A 20368-nucleotide genomic window follows, 5' to 3' on the forward strand; every position below is an offset into this window, starting at 1 on the left:
TATTAGTTCAATTTCATACATCAAAAAGATGTATATAGGGCCACTGCTATGATGGATTTTAAGCAGTTATTAACCCACAAAATCCTGACTACAATATGGCAGCACCAGTATGGATTTTCCAACCAATGTCCCTACAATGAAATGGTTGGGTATTATAATTTTATTGTCCCAACTGTCTTAGTTTGGACCTGTCAAATTATTTATAATATATGTGCCATATATTTAGATACAATCTAAATGCAAGAGTCGACCAGTGCAATCACCATTGATCAGCTTGCTGTTAGCCTCTCAGATGTACCTGTGTAGCTGGTAAGTCAATGACAATGTTGGGTGGAGAGATATATATTAATATGGTGGTGCGATCCTGTAACAGGGAGTTGTAACATAGGCCACAATTGTATCTTCTTAAGCAGCTAATATCCCATCTAAGATAGGTCGCTACATGCGTATGGAGATTTAACCAGCACGTACAGCGGTATGTCTCCCTGTCTCCTCACAGACCCCACACATTGGCCGCGTGCCGATAGTATACACGCGGTCAGTGCCGCTGGTTTGTCCGGCAGAGACAGTCTCGTGAGTATCATGCATGTATCACCCTGTCTCTCCTACAGCGTTCTCACTCTGATCATGTGCAGGTGGTACTCACGTGGTCAGTGCCGTTTTATCGTTTCAGCCGGCAGGATAAAGTTAATAGTGAGATAACAGCGGCACATGGCAGAGCCAAAAGACAGTATAGGAGATTTTAGTGTTATCTCACTATTAACTTAATCCTGCCGGCTGAAACGATAAAACGGCACTGACCACGTGAGTACCACCTGCACATGATCAGAGTGAGAACGCTGTAGGAGAGACAGGGTGATACATGCATGATACTCACGAGACTGTCTCTGCCGGACAAACCAGCGGCATCTTCCAGCCACGGGGCAGCAGCAGCTGGTTTTCTTCATGCCTACAAAGGAGTTGTACCTGTCACAACTCCATCAGGTGAGTGTAACCAGCACTCTCTTACTCTCCCTCCATAGGGTATCACCCTATTGTGCGCTCTGTTTCCTACATTTAGATCTACATTCCCGAAAAATGAAAACGCCGCGGCTTTCGGATCTCGGAAAGTGGTGACACAAGCAAATTATTTTTACAAATTTCAGAATTTTTGTTTCATCACTTAAATATAAATCCTATAAATCGTCACTTAAGTAGAAGAGATGAAGCTTTACTACCTCCTGCTCCAGTTCCAGCACTTCACCGCTGCCGCTGATCTTTAGTCACTGGCTTCAAGGGTGACATCATGATTGCAGCTCTGCAGCCAATCACTTGGCTCAGTGGGCCACGCTGACAGAGCTTCTAAGCTCAGTGATTCGCTGCAGCAATGATGTGTGCTGAAGCTGAGCCATCACCCCTGCAGCCTGTCACAATAGAGCACAGGAAGCGCTGAAGACCCAGAGCTGGAGCAGCAGGAGAAAGTAAAGCTCTGTGTGTTTTCTCTACCACTGGGAACCTCCTATATATTACATAAAAACATTCCTGAAAACCCCTTTAATCTGACTTTATAGAAAAAGTCTATATCCGGCTACTGTCCTCCCCTCATGAATCACAAAATATGCCAAGTGTGAACAACTCCTGTCCCCAAATGAGGACTTGCAGGCGATCAGTTGATAGTCGGGGGTCTGGCAGTGAACACCCTCAGCAATCAGCTGTGTTTTGCTGGACGTAGTGGCCTCTCCAGGACACATGTGGTATTACATGGCTCGCTTTCAGAATAATATGTAATATGTAATACATGATATCTTGAAGTCTTCCAGAAGAAGATATTGGCAGACAGGTAATGACTTATTACCTACCAGCCATTGTCTCCTTTATCACTCGCTAGTTCTTATACACATTTGGATGATTTCACATCTTCGTTGGAAGCCGTATTAGGAACCTCCATCGCAGATTTTATCTTTTAGGACGAGTTCTCAGCCAACAGCTATTTGGCCATTGTTCACATGACGTAAGCCTACGTTATATACAGCAATATGCAGAAGGATACACGAGATCCAGGGAAATATCCGATCGCCAAAAATGGGGTCAAGAATGGTATGTGTGGCCTTCTCATTCCCCAATCCTGGTATGTGTGGCCCCCTCATCCCCCAATCCTGGTATGCATAGCCCCCTCATCCCCCAATCCTGGTATGTATGGCCTCCTCACCCCCCAATCCTGGTATGTGTGGCCCCATCACTGCACACACAAAAAATAAACACTTATACTCACCTTCCTTCCTCACCTCTGCTCCAGAGCTGCTGTGTTCTGTCTGCCAGCAGTTCATGTTGGTATCTGAGCAGCGCGCGCTCTCAGTTGTCGAGGTGAGCTGCTGCTGCTGCCAGCATATTCACTCCTCTCCACGCCGGGACTATGAGCGTTGACAAGCGTGAATATGCATTCTCTTTAGTAGCGGGCACTGTAAGCTGGAGCCACAGCTCAGCGCTCCTCCGTGCCCGCTACTAAAGAGAATGAACATTCCCTCTTCTCCATGCCCATGGAAGTGGAGAAGAGGGAATATTCATGTCCCTTTAGCAGCGGGCACACGTGGTAGCTACAGCAGCCGCTACTGCGTGTGCCCGCTCCTCCGCCGCCGCAACCTCCCACCCCCCCAATACTCACCTATCCTCCTCGCTCCCCCGAGGCTCACAGGCCCCATAGCAGTGGTGTGGCCTGCCACCATTGGCGGTACGCCACTGATTATGGCTTACAGCCAATGAAATCACAAAAGTCATTATCTCAGTAAATTAAAATACTTTATAACATCAGCTTGAAAAATGTTTTTAAAATCCGAAATGTTGGCCTACTGAAATGTATGTTCAGTAAATGCACTCAGTACTTGGTCGGGCTCCTTTTGCATCAATTTCTGCATCAATGCGGCAATGTGGCATGGAGGCGATCAGCCTGTGGCACTGCTGAGGTATTATGGAAGCCCAGGTGGCTTTGATAGCAGCCTTCAGCTCGTCTGCATTGTTGGGTTTGGCGTCTCTTATCTTTCTCTTGACAATACCCCATAGATTCTCTATAATAGATTCTCTATGGGGTTAAGGTCATGTGAGTTTGCTGACCAATTAAGCAGAGTGATACTGTTGTGTGTAAACCAGGTATTGGTACTTTTGGCAGTGTGGACAGGTGCCAAGTCCAGCTAGAGAATGAAATTTCCATCTCCAAAAAGCTTGTCAGCAGAGGGAAGCATGAAGTGCTGTAAAATGTCCTGGTAGACAGCTGCGCTGACTTTGGTGTTGATAAAACACAGTGGACCTACACCAGCAGATGACATGGTCCCCAAACCATCACTGATTGTGGAAACTTCACACTACACCTCAAGCAGCTTGGATTGTGGCCTCTTCACTCTTCCTCCAGACTCTGGGACCTTGATTTCCAAAGGAAAATTGGAACTCTGGGACCTTGTGGATGGTGTCAATGACTGCCTTCTTGACATTTGTCAAGTCAGCAGTCTTCCCCATGATTGTGGAGCCTACTGAAACAGACTATGGGACATTAAACACTTAGGAAGCCGTTGCAGGTGTTTTTTGTTAATTATTCTAATTTACTGAGATAATGACTTTTGTGTTTTCATTGGCTGTAAGCCATAATCATCAACATTAACAGAAATAAACACTTGAAATAGATCTCTCTGTGTGCAATGACTCTATATAATATAGGAGTTTCACTTTTTGTATTGAAGAACTGAAATAAATTAACTTTTTGATGATATTCTAATTTAGTGAGATGCACCTGCATATGATGACTGTTGCCCCCAGTGGAATATATGCGGTGTCTATTTTGGGATATTTTAGTATACCCATGATGATACTATAGACAGCCATTATACCTGGAATGGCCCCTTTCTTGCGTGCCTTGCTTTTTTTCGCTTACATGTCTAACAATCACATATGTGTTGTGTCCCTTCCCCCATCATCCTATTCTTCTATTGCTGAATAAATATGATAGATTTTATACTCCCTGGACTCCTTTGATGGTCTTTTACCCTGCGGGGTTTTCTTTCATATATGGAGTCACTGTGTGGTGGTGATGGTAGAGGACATTGTGTAGCAGGATCATTTTGGCCTTGTATAGTAGTAATTTTGGGAATATTGGTCTTTGTATAGTGTATTTTAGATTAGTAACAGTGGTATAGTGTAATTATATATGTATAAATCCTCTTTTAAGTGGCAGGGAGGTTATATGGGGAAACATGTACTTTGGGGCTGGGGTCCCTGATCTCTTAGGACCCCAGCAACGCTCCTGCACTGGGGAAAAGCAGGGTCTGGAGGCCACTTTAATATGATCATTTTATGGATATGACGCCAAAGAAACTAATGAAGTGCTTTGCAAAGTGCCATCATTTTCACAATTCTAAAAAATTGTAAGTTAAGTTCCACTATAAGTGATGTTAATTCTGTTATGAGAGCTAACCTTCTGAGACAATTTATCACTGCGGTGTGTGAATTGTCACATTAAGCTTTGCTACATCTATACATAGTGAAGTTCAGGATCAAAATGCTGCAGGTCCCATCTCTTCTACAGAACAATCCCATGGAAATAAAGCTGATCATTTTATCAGACGGGATCATTAGAACTTACCTGGTTGGATCCTTTGTTTCTGGTGGTTTCTTTCCCAGGTCGTCATTAAGGCCCTTTACAATAAGCTCCAAAAACTCATCGGACTTTCTGAATCTTTCAAGCGTTTTCTCCATCACAGAAAGGACAGAAAGGAGGCGCTTATCCTGGCAGAGGAGAATCAGAGATATATTGTTCTACATCTCCCAGATGTTTGGATTTATTACAGACTAATGATTAATCTCGCATGAAGAATGATAATATTATAACAGATCACAATTTTGGGGTAAAATTATTCAATTTTAAAAAAATATATATATATAGCAATTACATTATTCTGACGAGACCAATTTTTTGTTTTTTTCCTCCCCTTTTTCCCAAAAAATATAACTTTGTTTTTTCATTCACATAGACGGAGGGCTTGTGTTTTGTGGGACTAGTTGTTGTCTGGAATGACAACATTCAATTTAGCACATAAAGTATTGAAAAATGGGGAAAAAATTATTACTTTTGTTTCGTTTTTTTTTATGAACATTTAAAACAAATCTGGTTTGTGAGACCATTTTCATCTTGTGAAGACCTAATTTTATACAATGACCCCATTGATGGAGTTGTCGGCTTCTTCTTGTGGAGAGATCAGTAGTTACAAGTTTCTGATTGCATTTTTGGGAGGGAAGAAGAGTGACCCAAAAACCACAACCACAACCACAACCATGGCACTTTACTGTCCTTTACAGCATTGACCCGACGTGTAATAGATTTATATATAATGAAAGATTGTACTTATGTCAATGCAGCAGAAACTAATATTGTTTTACGCTTTTTCTTTTTTATAGTTGGCCAGAAAACCGCAGAACCTCGTACACGCGCGGCTCCGCTCCGTACACCTCGTACACGCGCGGCTCCGCATGCCTCGTACACGCCCGGCTCCGCTCCGTACACCTCGTACACGCGCGGCTCCGCTCCGCACTCCTCGTACACACGCGGCTCCGCTCCGTACACCTCGTACACACGCGGCTCCGCTCCGTACACCTCGTACACACGCGGCTCCGCTCCGTACACCTCGTACACACGCGGCTCTGCTCCGTACACCTCGTACACACGCGGCTCCGCTCCGTACACCTCGTACACACGCGGCTCTGCTCCGTACACCTCGTACACACCCGGCTCCGCTCCGTACACCTCGTACACAAGCGGCTCCGCTCCGTACACCTCGTACACGCGGCTCCGATCCATACATTTCGTACACACGCGGCTCCGCTCTGTACACCTCGAACACACGTGGCTCTGCTCCGTACACCTCGTACACGCGCGGCTCCACTCCGTACACCTCGCACACGCGCGGCTCCGCTCCGTACACGTGCGGCTCTGCTCCGTACACCTCGTACACGCGGCTCCGATCCATACATTTCGTAAACACGCGGCTCCGCTCCGTACACCTCGTACACACGCGGCTCCGCTCCGTACACCTCGAACACACGCGGCTCCGCTCTGTACACCTCGTACACGCGCGGCTCCGCTCCGTACACCTCGTACACGCGCGGCTCCACTCCGTACACCTCGTACACGCGCGGCTCCGCTCCGTACACCTCGAACACACGCGGCTCCGCTCCGTACACCTCGTACACACGCGGCTCCGCTCCGTACACCTCGAACACACGCGGCTCCGTTCCGTACACCTCATACACATGCGGCTCCGCTCCGTACACCTCGTACACGCGCGGCTCCGCTCCGTACACCTCGTACACGCGCGGCTCCGCATGCCTCGTACACGCCCGGCTCCGCTCCGTTCACCTCGTACACACGCGGCTCCGCTCCGTACACATTGTACACAAGCGGCTCCGCTCCGTACACCTCGTACACACGCGGCTCCGCTCCGTACGCCTCGTACACGCCAGGCTCCGCTCCACACGCCTCGTACACGCGCGGCTCCGCCCTGTACACCTCGTACACACGCGGCTCTGCTCCGCACGCCTCGTACACACGCGGCTCCGCTCCGTACGCCTCGTACACACGCGGCTCCGCTCCGTACACCTCGTACACACGCGGCTCCGCTCCGTACACCTCGTACACACGCGGCTCTGCTCCGTACACCTCGTACACACGCGGCTCCGCTCCGTACACCTCGTACACAAGCGGCTCCGCTCCGTACACCTCGTACACACACGGCTCTGCTCCGTACACCTCGTACACGCGGCTCCGATCCATACATTTCGTACACACGCGGCTCCGCTCCGTACACCTCGAACACACGCGACTCCGCTCCGTACACCTCGTACACGCGCGGCTCCGCTCCGTACACCTCGCACACGCGCGGCTCCGCTCCGTACATGCGCGGCTCTGATCTGTACACCTTGTACACGCGGCTCCGATCCATACATTTCGTACACACGCGGCTCCGCTCCGTACACCTCGTACACGCGCGGCTCCGCTCCGTACACCTCGAACACGCGCGGCTCCGCTCCGTACACCTCGTACACACGCGGCTCCGCTCCGTACACCTCGTACACGCGCGGCTCCGCTCCGTACACCTCGTACACGCGCGGCTCCGCTCCGTACACCTCGTACACGCGCGGCTCCGCTCCGTACACCTCGTACACGCGCGGCTCCGCTCCGTACACCTCGTACACGCGCGGCTCCGCTCCGTACACCTCGTACACGCGCGGCTCCGCTCCGTACACCTCGTACACGCGCGGCTCCGCTCCGTACACCTCGTACACGCGCGGCTCCGCTCCGTACACCTCGTACACGCGCGGCTCCGCTCAGTACACCTCGTACACGCGCGGCTCCGCTCCGTACACCTCGTACACGCGCGGCTCCGCTCCGTACACCTCGTACACGCGCGGCTCCGCTCCGTACACCTCGTACACGCGCGGCTCCGCTCCGTACACCTCGTACACGCGCGGCTCCGCTCCGTACACCTCGTACACACGCGGCTCTGCTCCATACACCTCGTACACGCGCGGCTCCGCTCCGTACACCTCGTACACACACGGCTCTGCTCCGTACACCTCGTACACACGCGGCTCTGCTCCGTACACCTCGTACACACACGGCTCTGCTCCGTACACCTCGTACACCCGCGGCTCTGCTCCGTACACCTCGTACACACGCGGCTCTGCTCCGTACACCTCGTACACCCGCGGCTCTGCTCCGTACACCTCGTACACACGCGGCTCCGCTCCGTACACCTCGTACACACACGGCTCTGCTCCGTACACCTCGTACACACGCGGCTCTGCTCCGTACACCTCGTACACACACGGCTCTGCTCCGTACACCTCGTACACACGCGGGTCTGCTCCGTACACCTCGTACACACGCGGGTCTGCTACATCCACACTGTAAACCCCTCCTGACCCCACACATAACCTTCAGCTGATCCATCACCATGACAACCAGCACAGCAGAGTCCTGCATCCACTGAGGCCCCTGATCATGTGACCCCTGACTCCTCCCCTCCTGTGACCTCATCACAGCTCCTGTGCGCACAGAGCAGCCATATATGTGGTGGCGGCTCTGCAGGTGGAGGTATGTGGAGACCCCCATTACTGGGCGCAGGGGGCATTAACCCCTTCAGCACGGAGACTCTTTTGGGGTCTTGTGTTGCCCCTTTATAAGAATCATAAGGTTTTTGTTCTGTTTCCTGTAATAGATACATACGACCCAACTATGGAGACAGGAAGGGAGGAAACGTATTGTTCTCATAGTACAGGACCCCTTTACTGGCCCCACAGTGTAATGCCCCCATTATGCCCCTTATGCAGGATGTATGATGCCCCCACACAGTGTAATGCCCCCATTATGCCCCTTATGCAGGATGTATGATGCCCCCACAGTGTAATGCCCCCATTATACCCCTTATGTCGTATGTATGATGCCCCCACACAGTGTAATGCCCCCATTATGCCCCTTATGCAGGATGTATGATGCCCCACAGTGTAATGCCCCCATTATGCCCCTTATGCAGGATGTATGATGCCCCCACGCAGTGTAATGCCCCCATTATGCCCCTTATGCAGGATGTATGCTGCCCCCACACAGTGTAATGCCCCCATTATGCCCCTTATGCAGGATGTATGATGCCCCCACACAGTGTTATGCCCCTTATGCAGTATATATGATGCCCCCACACAGTGTAATGCCACCATTATGCCTCTTATTCTGTATGTATGATGCCCCCACACAGTGTAATGCCCCCATTATGCCCCTTATGCAGTATGTATGATGCCCCCACACAGTGTAATGCCCCCATTATGCCCCTTATGCAGGATGTAGGATGCCCCCACACAGTGTAATGCCCCCATTATGCCCCTTATGCAGTATGTATGATGCCCCCACACAGTGAAATGCCCCCATTATGCCCCTTATGCGGGATATATGATGCCCCCACACAGTGTAATGCCCCATTATGCCCCTTATGCAGGATGTTTGATGCCCCCACAGTGTAATGCCCCCATTATGCCCCTTATGCAATATGTATGATGCCCCACGCAGTGTAATGCCCCCATTATGCCCCTTGTGCAGTATGTATGATGCCCCGATTATGCCCCTTGTGCAGTATGTATGGTATGTATGATGCCCCCACACAGTGTAATGCCCCCATTATGCCCCTTATGCAGTATGTATGATGCCCCTGACGAAGCTGCGGTCTAGCAGCGTAACGCGTAGGGTCTCTGGTGCCAACAGGTAACTATGTCACTTTATTATTTTTGACCTTTTTCTTTGACCACTTTAGAGTGTCTGCTTGGTTATATATAGGGCCTTCATTCATGATCCCATATCGTACACCAGGTGGGATGATATGTGTTGACATACGCTGATATTACAAGGGCCCCTAGTTTAAGCAGACTATTACTTCCACTCATTCCTCTATTCTTTGATCTATTTATTATTATGTATGGTCCGATTATTCGGGAATACGTGGTTTATTATCCATATTTGGTCTAGTGGTACTGTGCCACCCTTTATTAGGGTGACATAGCTTGGTCAATAAGCCTTATTGTATTATGAGATGGTAAATATATTATATTAAATGATACCTGTGGCTTTAGGGGGATTTATTACTTTGGAACACTACATTATTCCTCCCCTATGAATATTGCTATGCTTTGTCTGTTTTAATTGTTTTTATTTTTCTGTGTTGTCAGTCTGTAATCATGTAATAAAGATTTTTTCATTTTTCTAATATTGGGTGTGCATGGTTGTATATCCTGAGTCTTTTCTCTTCTTTCTTAAATTACAGTATGTATGATGCCCCCACACAGTGTAATGCCCCCATTATGCCCCTTATGCAGTATGTATGATGCCCCCACACAGTGTAATGCCCCCATTATGCCCCTTATGCAGTATGTATGATGCCCCCACACAGTGTAATGCCCCTTATGCAGTATATATGATGCCCCCACACAGTGTAATGCCACCATTATGCCTCTTATTCTGTATGTATGATGCCCCCACACAGTGTAATGCCCCCATTATGCCCCTTATGCAGTATGTATGATGCCCCCACACAGTGTAATGCCCCCATTATGCCCCTTATGCAGTATGTATGATGCCCCCACACAGTGTAATGCCCCCATTATGCCCCTTATGCAGTATGTATGATGCCCCCACGCAGTGTAATGCCCCATTATGCCCCTTATGCAGGATGTATGATGCCCCCCCATTATGCCCCTGTAAACAGGTCACTGGATACAACCCACAGGCAAACAGAAACCCTCTAACCTTATGTTACTTTATCTACTGACAAGGGTGATGGTCCGGACACATATAGGCCATTATGCTCTCCCACGTGAAACGCATAACTACGGGCATGCGCAGTCACGGATACGAGTGACGCGGAGGCAATCAGTTCATCCGGCGTTTCAGTGTAAAGAGCGTCAGTCACTTCCAGACATGCACACTAGGAGATGGACATTATCGGACCTCTAGCTCATGAGAAGTGGCTCAGGCGCAGTACAGTGCCTGCAAAAAAAATCTTTACAAGTTCAATGAAACCACAAAATCTTAATATTCAAGTGGATTCAAGTGTTTTATTGTGGATATTTTATTACAATTAGTATTTTGTCATGTCACCCTTACATTTTATCACCATCCGCAGTCGTTTAGGCATGGATTCAGCAAGGCTGGCTAAGTATGTGGAGTCCATGTTTACCCACAGTGTCTTCAGCACCTCCTTTAGATTGTTGATGTTGCTGGATCGTGTTTCTTGAACCTTGTTTTTCATTAAATTCCAGGCATTTTCTATGGGGTTAAGGTCAGGGGAATTACCTGGCCACTCTAAAATGTTAATGTTATGGTCACTGAGAAACTTTCTCACGACCTTGGCTTTGTGGACAGGGGCTCCATCATGCATAAAGTAATCACACTGATGTATGACCCAAAAAGTAAGCATGAGTTCTTCCAAAACAGTAATATAATTGCTTGCTTTCATAGTTACAATCTTGGGAAGGAAGTACAAACCTGCCCTGCCCATGCTTCCACTGAATGCACCCCACACCAACACACTGTCAGGGTGTTTAACAGTCTTAACTGCATATTTTGGGTCATACCGTGATACGGTACTCGGACGACGCACAACCTTTGAGCCTCCCCTGACCAGCCTGAAAGTGCTTTCATCACTAAACCTCACTTTCTTCCACTCTTCAGATGTCCAATCTTGATATTTCTTACAAAAGGCAAGCCTTTTCTTCTTCATTGCTGCTGTGAGCAGGGGCTTCTTTGCGGCACGGCAACTTGGTAGACCCAGGTCCTTCTGCAGGCGGTGACTAATTGTCCTAGTTGCGATGTTCTGGAGGAGCATAGGGTACTTTTTTTTTTATTTCAACGGTAGTTATAGAAGGATGTGACATCACTTCACGCTTCAGAAGCTTATCAGTCCTTGGTGAAGTCTTCTTAGGTGCGCCAGAACCTGACTTCCTCTGCGGTACCATCCCAGGAGGCAATGATGCCGCCGACAGCTTCAGTTGATAAATTGCTTCTCTTGACACTCCCAGATCTCTAGCTACAGCAATCACCGAATCCCCCTTCTCGAGCAGAGTCAAGGCACGGGATTTCTCTTCCATTTTAAGCTTCTTTCGACCCATTGTGGGAGATAATAAAAAACTGAGGGAGATAATAAAAGACTGCCTAATAGCAAAACTGGCTGAGCTGCACATAACAACCAATCCGAGTGCAGCTTTCGCTTTAACAGAGAAGTGAAAACGGAGCGTTGATTGGTTGATATTTGCAACAAAGCCAGCTTTAATATTAGACAGTTTTTTATTATCTCCCCCATTGTGTACACTTTTAAAAAGTGAAATAATGATGTGGATTTTATATGTAAAATTTTTTTTTGCTGCGCAAGTGTAAAGATTTTTTTTGCCGGCACTGTACATTATTGTAGACAGACCCCATTCTATATGTCCTATGACAATTCACCTTAAGGAATGGGTCTCCTAGTCTGGGAGGGGTTTTGGATGAAGTGGGATATTTATACATGGACACCTGGCTATTAGGCACACTATGCTGAACATGATGAATTATCATCCCTGTATCAAGGCTCCTGATGAACCTGTTGGGGGAAATGCGTTCAGGCGGATTATTGACCCATTCTCTGATGAGTACCATACTTTTTCCTTTATATATACCTTGAGACGTATCTTGTCCTATTTAATGTATCAGTGTATTTTTTTGATATATGTCAGAGTTAACTAGGGCTTCTGAGGGACAGCCACCAGTGAGCAGAGGTGCCATTTTTGTTCCTTAGGGTTCTAACCTCCGCAGCTAGGCAATATCAGCTTTGTTTAGGTACAGGATAGGGTACAGTAGTGACTGTATCAATTGTTCAGCAGCATCATTGCTTACATCTGTTTATATACATCCACAACAAGCCATTCAGCAGGTAATTTTGCTAGTTTTAAGTATAAATAAATATATATGTTGTTAGTCCCAGTTTTCAATTCATATATTTAAAAAAGGTTTAATATTTTATTTTAGGGGGGGTTTCCCACAGTATTGCCCCCTTCACACACAATATGGTACCATCCACCCCACCGACTACCCCACAGCTAATGAATAAATACTCTCTTAGCCCCATTCTTGGTGCAGATAATAATGAACCCAGTATCTGAGATATTTGCCACACAATAGTTGGCAAGACCGTATCATCCATAGCGGCCGCCCATGCGGCCTGTATGGTGCCCATGAATTGAGATGGCTCGGCACCAAGCATGCTCTCCTTACCCATCATCACAATTTCAGTGATATCCACTTTCCCATGATGGTGATACCATTGAATAGAATAGTGAATCAGGGAGTTGAAGGGTCCCTGATCCACCATTCAGCCGTGTGTGTGTGTGGTGTTTTTTTTGTTTGTTTTTTAAATATCAGGAATTGGGGGGGCAATCATTCTGAGCTAGATGGGCACACAGGAGAATAAGGGAATATTGCCGCCCGATAGGTGTCAGCTGTATGTATGTAATACTAACAGCCCCATACACGAGATAAGTGTTGGCTGAATGGTCATTTGGTAGATGGCTATCTCTTCCGACTCCTCCATACACACAAATATTCCAGCTTTCCTGTGGTCTGTATGAGAGAGTCGCCTCTGTACTCCTCTATTGGAAGATTATCTACAGGAAGAACAAACGGATTAGCCTCTGAAATTCAGGATGCCAGATCCTTCTCTGCCCTGACATCATCTGTCGGGAGGCCCCCAAATAATGTATATAGTCAACCAAACCCCGGAAATCAGTGCTTTCATGCAACTTTAGTCTAATGTGTATGGGGGCATTAAAAAGTAGCTTATTGGACTTTGCCTCTGGCCCGGCCTAATAGACTTTTCTACTTTGCAGGCCCAGACACCATTATTGGTTATTTAAGTATCGTAGTAACTAGGCAGCCCCATACTATCAAGTACTTGGGAGAGGAGGGGCACTGAGCCGAACTCTGTCAAACCATCTTAGATGCCATGTTTGCTCTTGACAGCAGCAAGTGGTTAAACTGCCGGGGTTTGTGTAGCAGCTGCACCTGTGCCATCCCTGAGGTGAACATCTATGTTCTGGTGCCCAAAAGAGTTACTTTTTAACATGTTAAACATTTGTTTTAAAATAATTAACAAAATGTTAATATCTGCTTTTTTATGGAGTTTTTCTTGTAGTATAGGAAAGCCTAAGGCCAGAAATAGACTTCATAAAACATTGTACATGGAGACTTTGGCATCAAATAACTCCTGTCTTGGTGAGACTGCTATCAAATAATTTTTGTCCACTGTATTTGTGCAAACAAACAAGCTTTTAGAAATGCCTCAAACTTCTGTGTGTGAATCAGACCTGAGCTCTAACTTGTTAGAAGATGACAGTTCGGTGAAGAAAGGAAACATATAGACGGCCGTTGGGGATGTAGTTTGTGACAGACTCTGGCTAAAAATGTTAATAGAGCGGTAGTAGAAGATGAAGATGTCGTCCTCATCATGAAATAGTTATTTCTCATGTCATGTGTAATGAATATCTCCTGCAGTATTGCTAATGCTTATTCCAGTGTCAGTAAATGAGGCAAGAATTAGCAATAAAGTAGAGGAGTCTATGAGAAACGTATTCAGCTGCAGACTGCGAGGAAAAAACTGCTTGTTGTCTGTGGCCTAAAATATATAGGTTTTATTAGTGTATGTAAAGACGAAATCTAAATACTGTAAAAAATAAATCTCAAATGTTTCCCTTATTATCTCCAGTAATTGTATTATTACACAGGATTTTTTGATGTTACATCTGCTCAACTTCTCATTTAGGTCTCTACAATATCAGATCCTCTCAGTGAATATCTTCTATATTAGAGTTTTCCTGATTTACCCATCAAAGATAGTTATGGACACAGACAAGATGGCTGAGAAAATATTACAAATGACCCTAGAGATCCTCTTCCGGCTTACTGGAGAGGTGAGAGATTCTGATTATACCACATTACATCATTCTTATCTATGGCAATGAAAGATGGACAGAACTGGAGAGGTGAGGACTCTGGAAATGTCTGTAGTGAGATTTATTAATGTGTCTTTCCATAAACAGGACTACACAATAATGGAGAAGACCTCTAGTGAGCGCTGTCAGGACCATGTGTCTGAGGGATTGGGAAGAACCCAGAGCCCAATCACAGGGCTTCCACCTCATCACCTGGTACATGAGAATATGAATGACCAAAAGATCCTAGATCTGGCCTACAAGATGATTGAGCTGCTGACTGGAGAGGTGACACTGCTGGGAATGCTGAGACATTTTATAGTAAAGCTATGAAGGGATTGGGGGATAACTCTGTCATTGTATGTGTCAGATTCCTATAAGGTGTCAGGACGTCACCGTCTATTTCTCCATGGAGGAGTGGGAGTATTTACAAGGACACAAAGATCTGTACAAGGACATCATGATAGAGGTTCCCCAGCCCCTCACATCACCAGGTAATAGACAGGACTGAATACACACAGCCTATAATTATCTGTATGTAAAGAATGAATTCAGTTCCTGTATGTGTTTCCTCCAGATCTATCCAGTAAGAGGACAACACCAGAGAGATGTCAACGTCCTCTTCTTCCACGGGACTGTAAACAAGAAGATCTCAATGTTCCTCAGGATCAGGTAGATGGAGAGAAGGTGTCACGAGATCTCCCCTATTTATCTTGTTTTATCCACCAGTATTATATGGTTTATACTTGTGTAATGAGAACGGTGGAGATGGCAGGATTAGAGCTGATCATAGATGGGACTTCTCCATCTGTCTGTGACTTGTACAATATTTTTTTCAGGATGAAGATCTGTTCCATATTAATACTATAGAGACATATGAAGGGGGTGATGACCTCTGTAAAGAGGAGATTCCTACATATGACTACCCAGGTGAGTAGTAACCACTAAATGAAGAGAAGTCACAGATTCTTCTCATTCACAGGCTGTGGATGGTTTACTGGTCATGTAGGCTGGCCATATCACAATCGTGTGACCACCATTTTGGATCTAGACCAAAACCTTCTCTTCCACCAAAAACTGTTCAAATGACTTTGGGCATTGAAAGCCCTTTTCTATACAACTTACAACCTGGAGGATCCACCTCCAACTGAAATTAGAAGATCCTGACTTTTACCTGCCCAGGTCTGTAAGCTACAAAGCTAAATGACAGCGTACGTAGAATGTGCTGACAAGTTAGAAAATCACTTGAAGAAATATATTATGATGAGCCCGTAAGAGAAAGTGGAGGGTAATGATGCTGTCCACTTCCTAGAATCCTGATATCTTATTAGATTAATCTGCCTTCTCTCCGTTCTGTGCGGCTGAATGTCCTCATATGGTCCCTACAAGACCAGTTCCTGTCTTTATGACCAAACCTCGCTTTTATGATCGGCAACATTAAATGTGCAGTGAGGCCAAGTGTGAATTTCTGTAGAATAACAACAGAGTTTCCCTTTACCCTGACTTTTCAATTTGTTTTTAAAACAAATAACTTCAAATAGATAAAGTATACAAAAATCATTACACCTGTGCCATGATATATCTCTAAGCTGTGCTTGGCTGATTGCTGTAATATACATTTATTCACGCCTGCAGGAGATATGTTTGCATGACTCGAGCCCTGGTTTCATGGATTCACTCCACGTCATAAATTATATTATCGATCCTAAAGAATTTAGATGCAATTTATCCTGAAATGGGGGGCACTAATACTTTCTCTATTCTTCTGGTCAGGACTCATAGTAGCTCCAACAGTCCACCATAAATAAGTGCAACTCTGGTTTAGTGTTGGAGTCCTCCCCCTTCCCCCAAACATACATTCTTGTTGGGGATGTAACGTGTTTTATTATTGTCTTTTTTTTTTTTACAGGTTTATTCTGTATGATAGTTTGATTGTGGTGGGATTGGCCTGCCTCACTTATGTGAGTCTGTAACTCCCTGGTAGTCTTTCAAAAAAGGTCTCCATTGTCTCTTCCAAATGCCCGAGTTCTTAATTTAAGACACTTCAGCTCTGCACTATTATAAAAAGTTCTCATTAAATGTATATTTCTTCTTGATACTCATCTGACAGAAAATATTGGCCCTTACTATAGTTTAAATTGCCAGGAGCTACCAAGAAGCATACTCTAATTATCCCAGAGAGGTTTCACCATTAGTTATTCTTTTTTTTTTTTTTTTTTCCGATCTTTTCATTAGATGTGTTATTGTCTATAGTCAAAGTTTTGCACCTCACCCTTTAACCCCTCTATATGGATCTATACTTACACAAAGACCCCTAGGCTTGGACTTGGTGTTGCCTGCTGTTCTGTGGTGTGAGATGACAAGAAGAATAGTCAGGTTACCGGATCAGAACCAGGAGGGCAGAGAAAATACAAATTCAGAAGACACAATAGTAGTCAGTAAACGGACTGGGATCACAAGAAGGAACTAAGAAGAAAATACACAACACGGGAGCTGAACACAGTGGACTGAACCAGCAGAGAACAAGGCTGTATCAGGCAGCTTCCGGCATTATGCATGAGCTTTAGTAGGGTGTAGTGCTTTCCATTTGAGTTAAGTAGGGAGCAAATTTGACTTTGGAAGAGCGGATTTTGCTGGATTGGTTTATGGAAGCCATGTTGCTTTTCAAGAGTTTTTGAGCCACTAATAATGTGGAAACCTGTTTTTCCATTGACAGATGATGGACCTGAGTGGGGGCTTGTTTTTTGTGAGATGAGTAGAAATTTTTATTGGTATCATTTTCTCATATTTCATATTTGGAAAGCAGAATGAACAAACAGTTGAACACCAAGCTCTACTGGTTCATGCTATGACGTTTTCTATTAGACTGTGAACTGTCATTGTCTTGGTGAATGATTCAATATTTATACATAACTTGCCATTTGTACCAACAGTTTAAGTAGAAATGTTCAAAAATATAAATTTCAAGAATATTTTATTCAAATGTAATTTTTTTTTACTTAGCAGATGACTGTACTAGGAGATCAGAGGGACAGCTGACATCTTCAATTTTCAAATCAGATGAGCTTGAGATCTCACAGGATACAATTGAAGTGAATGCCATTACTCCAGATATACCATCATCCCTTCACAGCAAAGATCTGTCATCTGATCCTTTGAAACAGGTCCTATCTTCTGATTCATTACCAACTACTAAGGAAAATCAAAGTCACAAAATAAGCATTAAAAAGCCAGCTGCTCCTAAAGCTAAGAAGCCAGTTGCACAGTCAGAATATGGAAATAGTTTTCTCCTCAAAAAGTTTATTCTTAAACATCAAAACATTCACACAGCAAAGAATAGTTTTTCTTGTTTCAAGTGTATGAAATGTTTTAACAAGAAAGCAAGTCTTCTTAGTCACCAAATAACTCACACAGGGGAGAAGCCTTTTTCATGTTCAGAATGTGGGAAATGTTTTTTCTGGAAAGCGCATCTTGTTGCACATCAGAGAACTCACACAGGGGAGAAGCCTTTTTCATGTTCAGAATGTGGGAAATGTTTTACAGGGAAATCAAGTCTTATCAAACATCAGAGAACTCACACAGGGGAGAAGCCTTTTTCCTGTTCAGAATGTGGGAAATGTTTTAACCAGAAATCAGATCTTGTTACACATCAGAGAACTCACACAGGGGAGAAGCCTTTTTCATGTTCAGAATGTGGGAAATGTTTTAACAACAAATCAGCTCTTGTTAGACATCAGAGAACTCACACAGGGGAAAAGCCTTTTTCATGTTCGAAATGTGGGAAATGTTTTTTCCGGAAAGCGCATCTTGTTACACATCAGAGAACTCACACAGGGGAGAAGCCTTTTTCCTGTTCAGAATGTGGGAAATGTTTTAACCAGAAATCAGATCTTGTTACACATCAGAGAACTCACACAGGGGAGAAGCCTTTTTCATGTTCAGAATGTGGGAAATGTTTTATCCAGAAATCAGATCTTGTTACACATCAGAGAACTCACACAGGGGAGAAGGCTTTTTCCTGTTCAGAATGTGGCAAATGTTTTTTCCGGAAAGCGCATCTTGTTACACATCAGAGAACTCACACAAGGGAGAAGCCTTTTTCCTGTTCAGAATGTGGGAAATGTTTTACAGGAAAATCAAGTATAATCAAACATCAGAGAACTCACACAGGGGAGAAGCCTTTTTCATGTTCAGAATGTGGGAAATGTTTTTTCCGGAAAGTGCATCTTGTTACACATCAGAGAACTCACACAAGGGAGAAGCCTTTTTCCTGTTCAGAATGTGGGAAATGTTTTAACCAGAAATCAGCTCTTGTTACACATCAGAGAACTCACACAGGGGAGAAGGCTTTTTCCTGTTCAGAATGTGGGAAATGTTTTAACCAGAAATCAGATCTTGTTACACATCAGAGAACTCACACAGGGGAGAAGCCTTTTTCATGTTCAGAATGTAGGAAATGTTTTAACCAGAAATCAGATCTTGTTACACATCAGAGAACTCACACAGGGGAGAAGCCTTTTTCATGTTCAGAAGGTAGGAAATGTTTTACAGGGAAATCAAGTCTTATCAAACATCAGAGAACTCACACAGGGGAGAAGCCTTTTTCCTGTTCAGAATGTGGGAAATGTTTTAACCAGAAATCAGATCTTGTTACACATCAGAGAACCCACACAGGGGAAAAGCCTTTTTCATGTTCAGAATGTGGGAAATGTTTTAACCGGAAATCAAATCTTCTTAGTCACCAGAGAACTCACACAGGGGAGAAGCCTTAATCCTGTTCAGAATGTGTGAAATTTTTTAACCGGAACGCGCATCTTGATAAACATCAGAGAAGTCACAGAGGGGAGAAGCCTTTTTTATATCCTTAATGTGGAAAATGTTTTACTTGAAAAGACACACTTTTAGCAAGAAAAAATCTTGCTAAAAAATGAGTGCGTCCTATAGACTGGAGGTAGCTTCCTGTGACCGAGAACAATAAGACTGTGTCCTTCCTGATCAGGGAGAGAACTGCTCTCTCCTCAAGCCCCACATTTATCTAATTGATTGGTGCAGAGGAGGAGAGGAAGGTACCGGGCCGTGTACAGAGGCTGCACATCCTGACTGAGCAGCTGAAGAACCTAGCTCATGGACCTTTCAGATCATGTAACACTGTTTTACATATTTTTAAAAGTTGTCAGGTTCCGTTATGAACTGAGCCATTTCTTAATGAGTTTGACCTCCTGAATTCAAATTGGACAATTGAGTTTTCCTTTTACTGCTACATATAATTTAATGATAAAATTTCCAGTACTTTGAAACATAATTATTTTTGTAAATATACAGATGCAGAATATTTTGTTATGCCAATTTTCTGATATTTATTTAGAGAAAACTTAGGTTTTAGTTATTTGAATTGTTTCTGTCTAAACCCTATTGCGAATTTAAACAGTTACAGAAATTGCACTACAAAATTAGTCCTCATTCAGTGACAACTGTTTTTTGCTTGTTTCTTGTACTCCTGTATCACATCATCTCTTAAAATTATACAACAGAAATCTGCAAGCATTGATGAATTTCATGCTCCTTGATATATTTTCTCCACAGTTGCAATATCTTGGTTATATCTCTCACCATCCTCGTCTCTCACTACTCCACAGTTTGGTGGAAGAAAAGTCTAGAATATAAGAAATTAATCATTAATTACATCTTACAGCCAAGATCCCTACATGTTTTGAGTAGAAATAACACCAACTCTTCATAGTTACTGTATCTGCTCTTGAGTTTCCCAAAGTGTTAGTTACCACAAATGCAAATGTAAACCATACAGACTTTTCCTTGCCCTGGAACAAATGAAGAAACTCCTCATCTT

The 20368-nt window shown here is 44.8% G+C and overlaps 1 protein-coding gene across 1 annotated transcript; it reads left to right on the forward strand.

The window, feature by feature from the left end:
- The first annotated feature begins 13727 nt into the window (after positions 1-13727).
- On the forward strand, positions 13728-19564 carry LOC141191665 (uncharacterized). Its single transcript, XM_073661611.1, has 7 exons — positions 13728-13804; positions 14352-14499; positions 14629-14808; positions 14891-15014; positions 15098-15192; positions 15360-15450; positions 17524-19564. The coding sequence occupies exons 2-7, from the start codon at positions 14428-14430 to the stop codon at positions 19290-19292; spliced, it is 2331 nt and encodes a 776-aa protein (XP_073517712.1). The 5' UTR covers positions 13728-13804; positions 14352-14427; the 3' UTR covers positions 19293-19564.
- The last annotated feature ends 804 nt before the right edge of the window (positions 19565-20368 follow it).

This window comes from Phyllobates terribilis, unplaced genomic scaffold (genome assembly GCF_046119375.1).
Source record: "Phyllobates terribilis strain yellow unplaced genomic scaffold, ASM4611937v1 Scaffold_49__1_contigs__length_9717188, whole genome shotgun sequence".
NCBI classification, from domain to species: Eukaryota; Metazoa; Chordata; class Amphibia; order Anura; family Dendrobatidae; genus Phyllobates; species Phyllobates terribilis.

What these genes read in the sequence shown, in the direction of transcription:
- LOC141191665 (XM_073661611.1), top strand. Translation starts at nt 14,428, where the DNA reads ATGGACACAGACAAGATGGCTGAGAAAATATTACAAATGACCCTAGAG. An exon ending in TCTTCCGGCTTACTGGAGAG is followed by an intron (nt 14,500 to 14,628) that starts GTGAGAGATTCT and finishes TTCCATAAACAG; the next exon opens with GACTACACAATAATGGAGAA. An exon ending in TTGAGCTGCTGACTGGAGAG is followed by an intron (nt 14,809 to 14,890) that starts GTGACACTGCTG and finishes TGTATGTGTCAG; the next exon opens with ATTCCTATAAGGTGTCAGGA.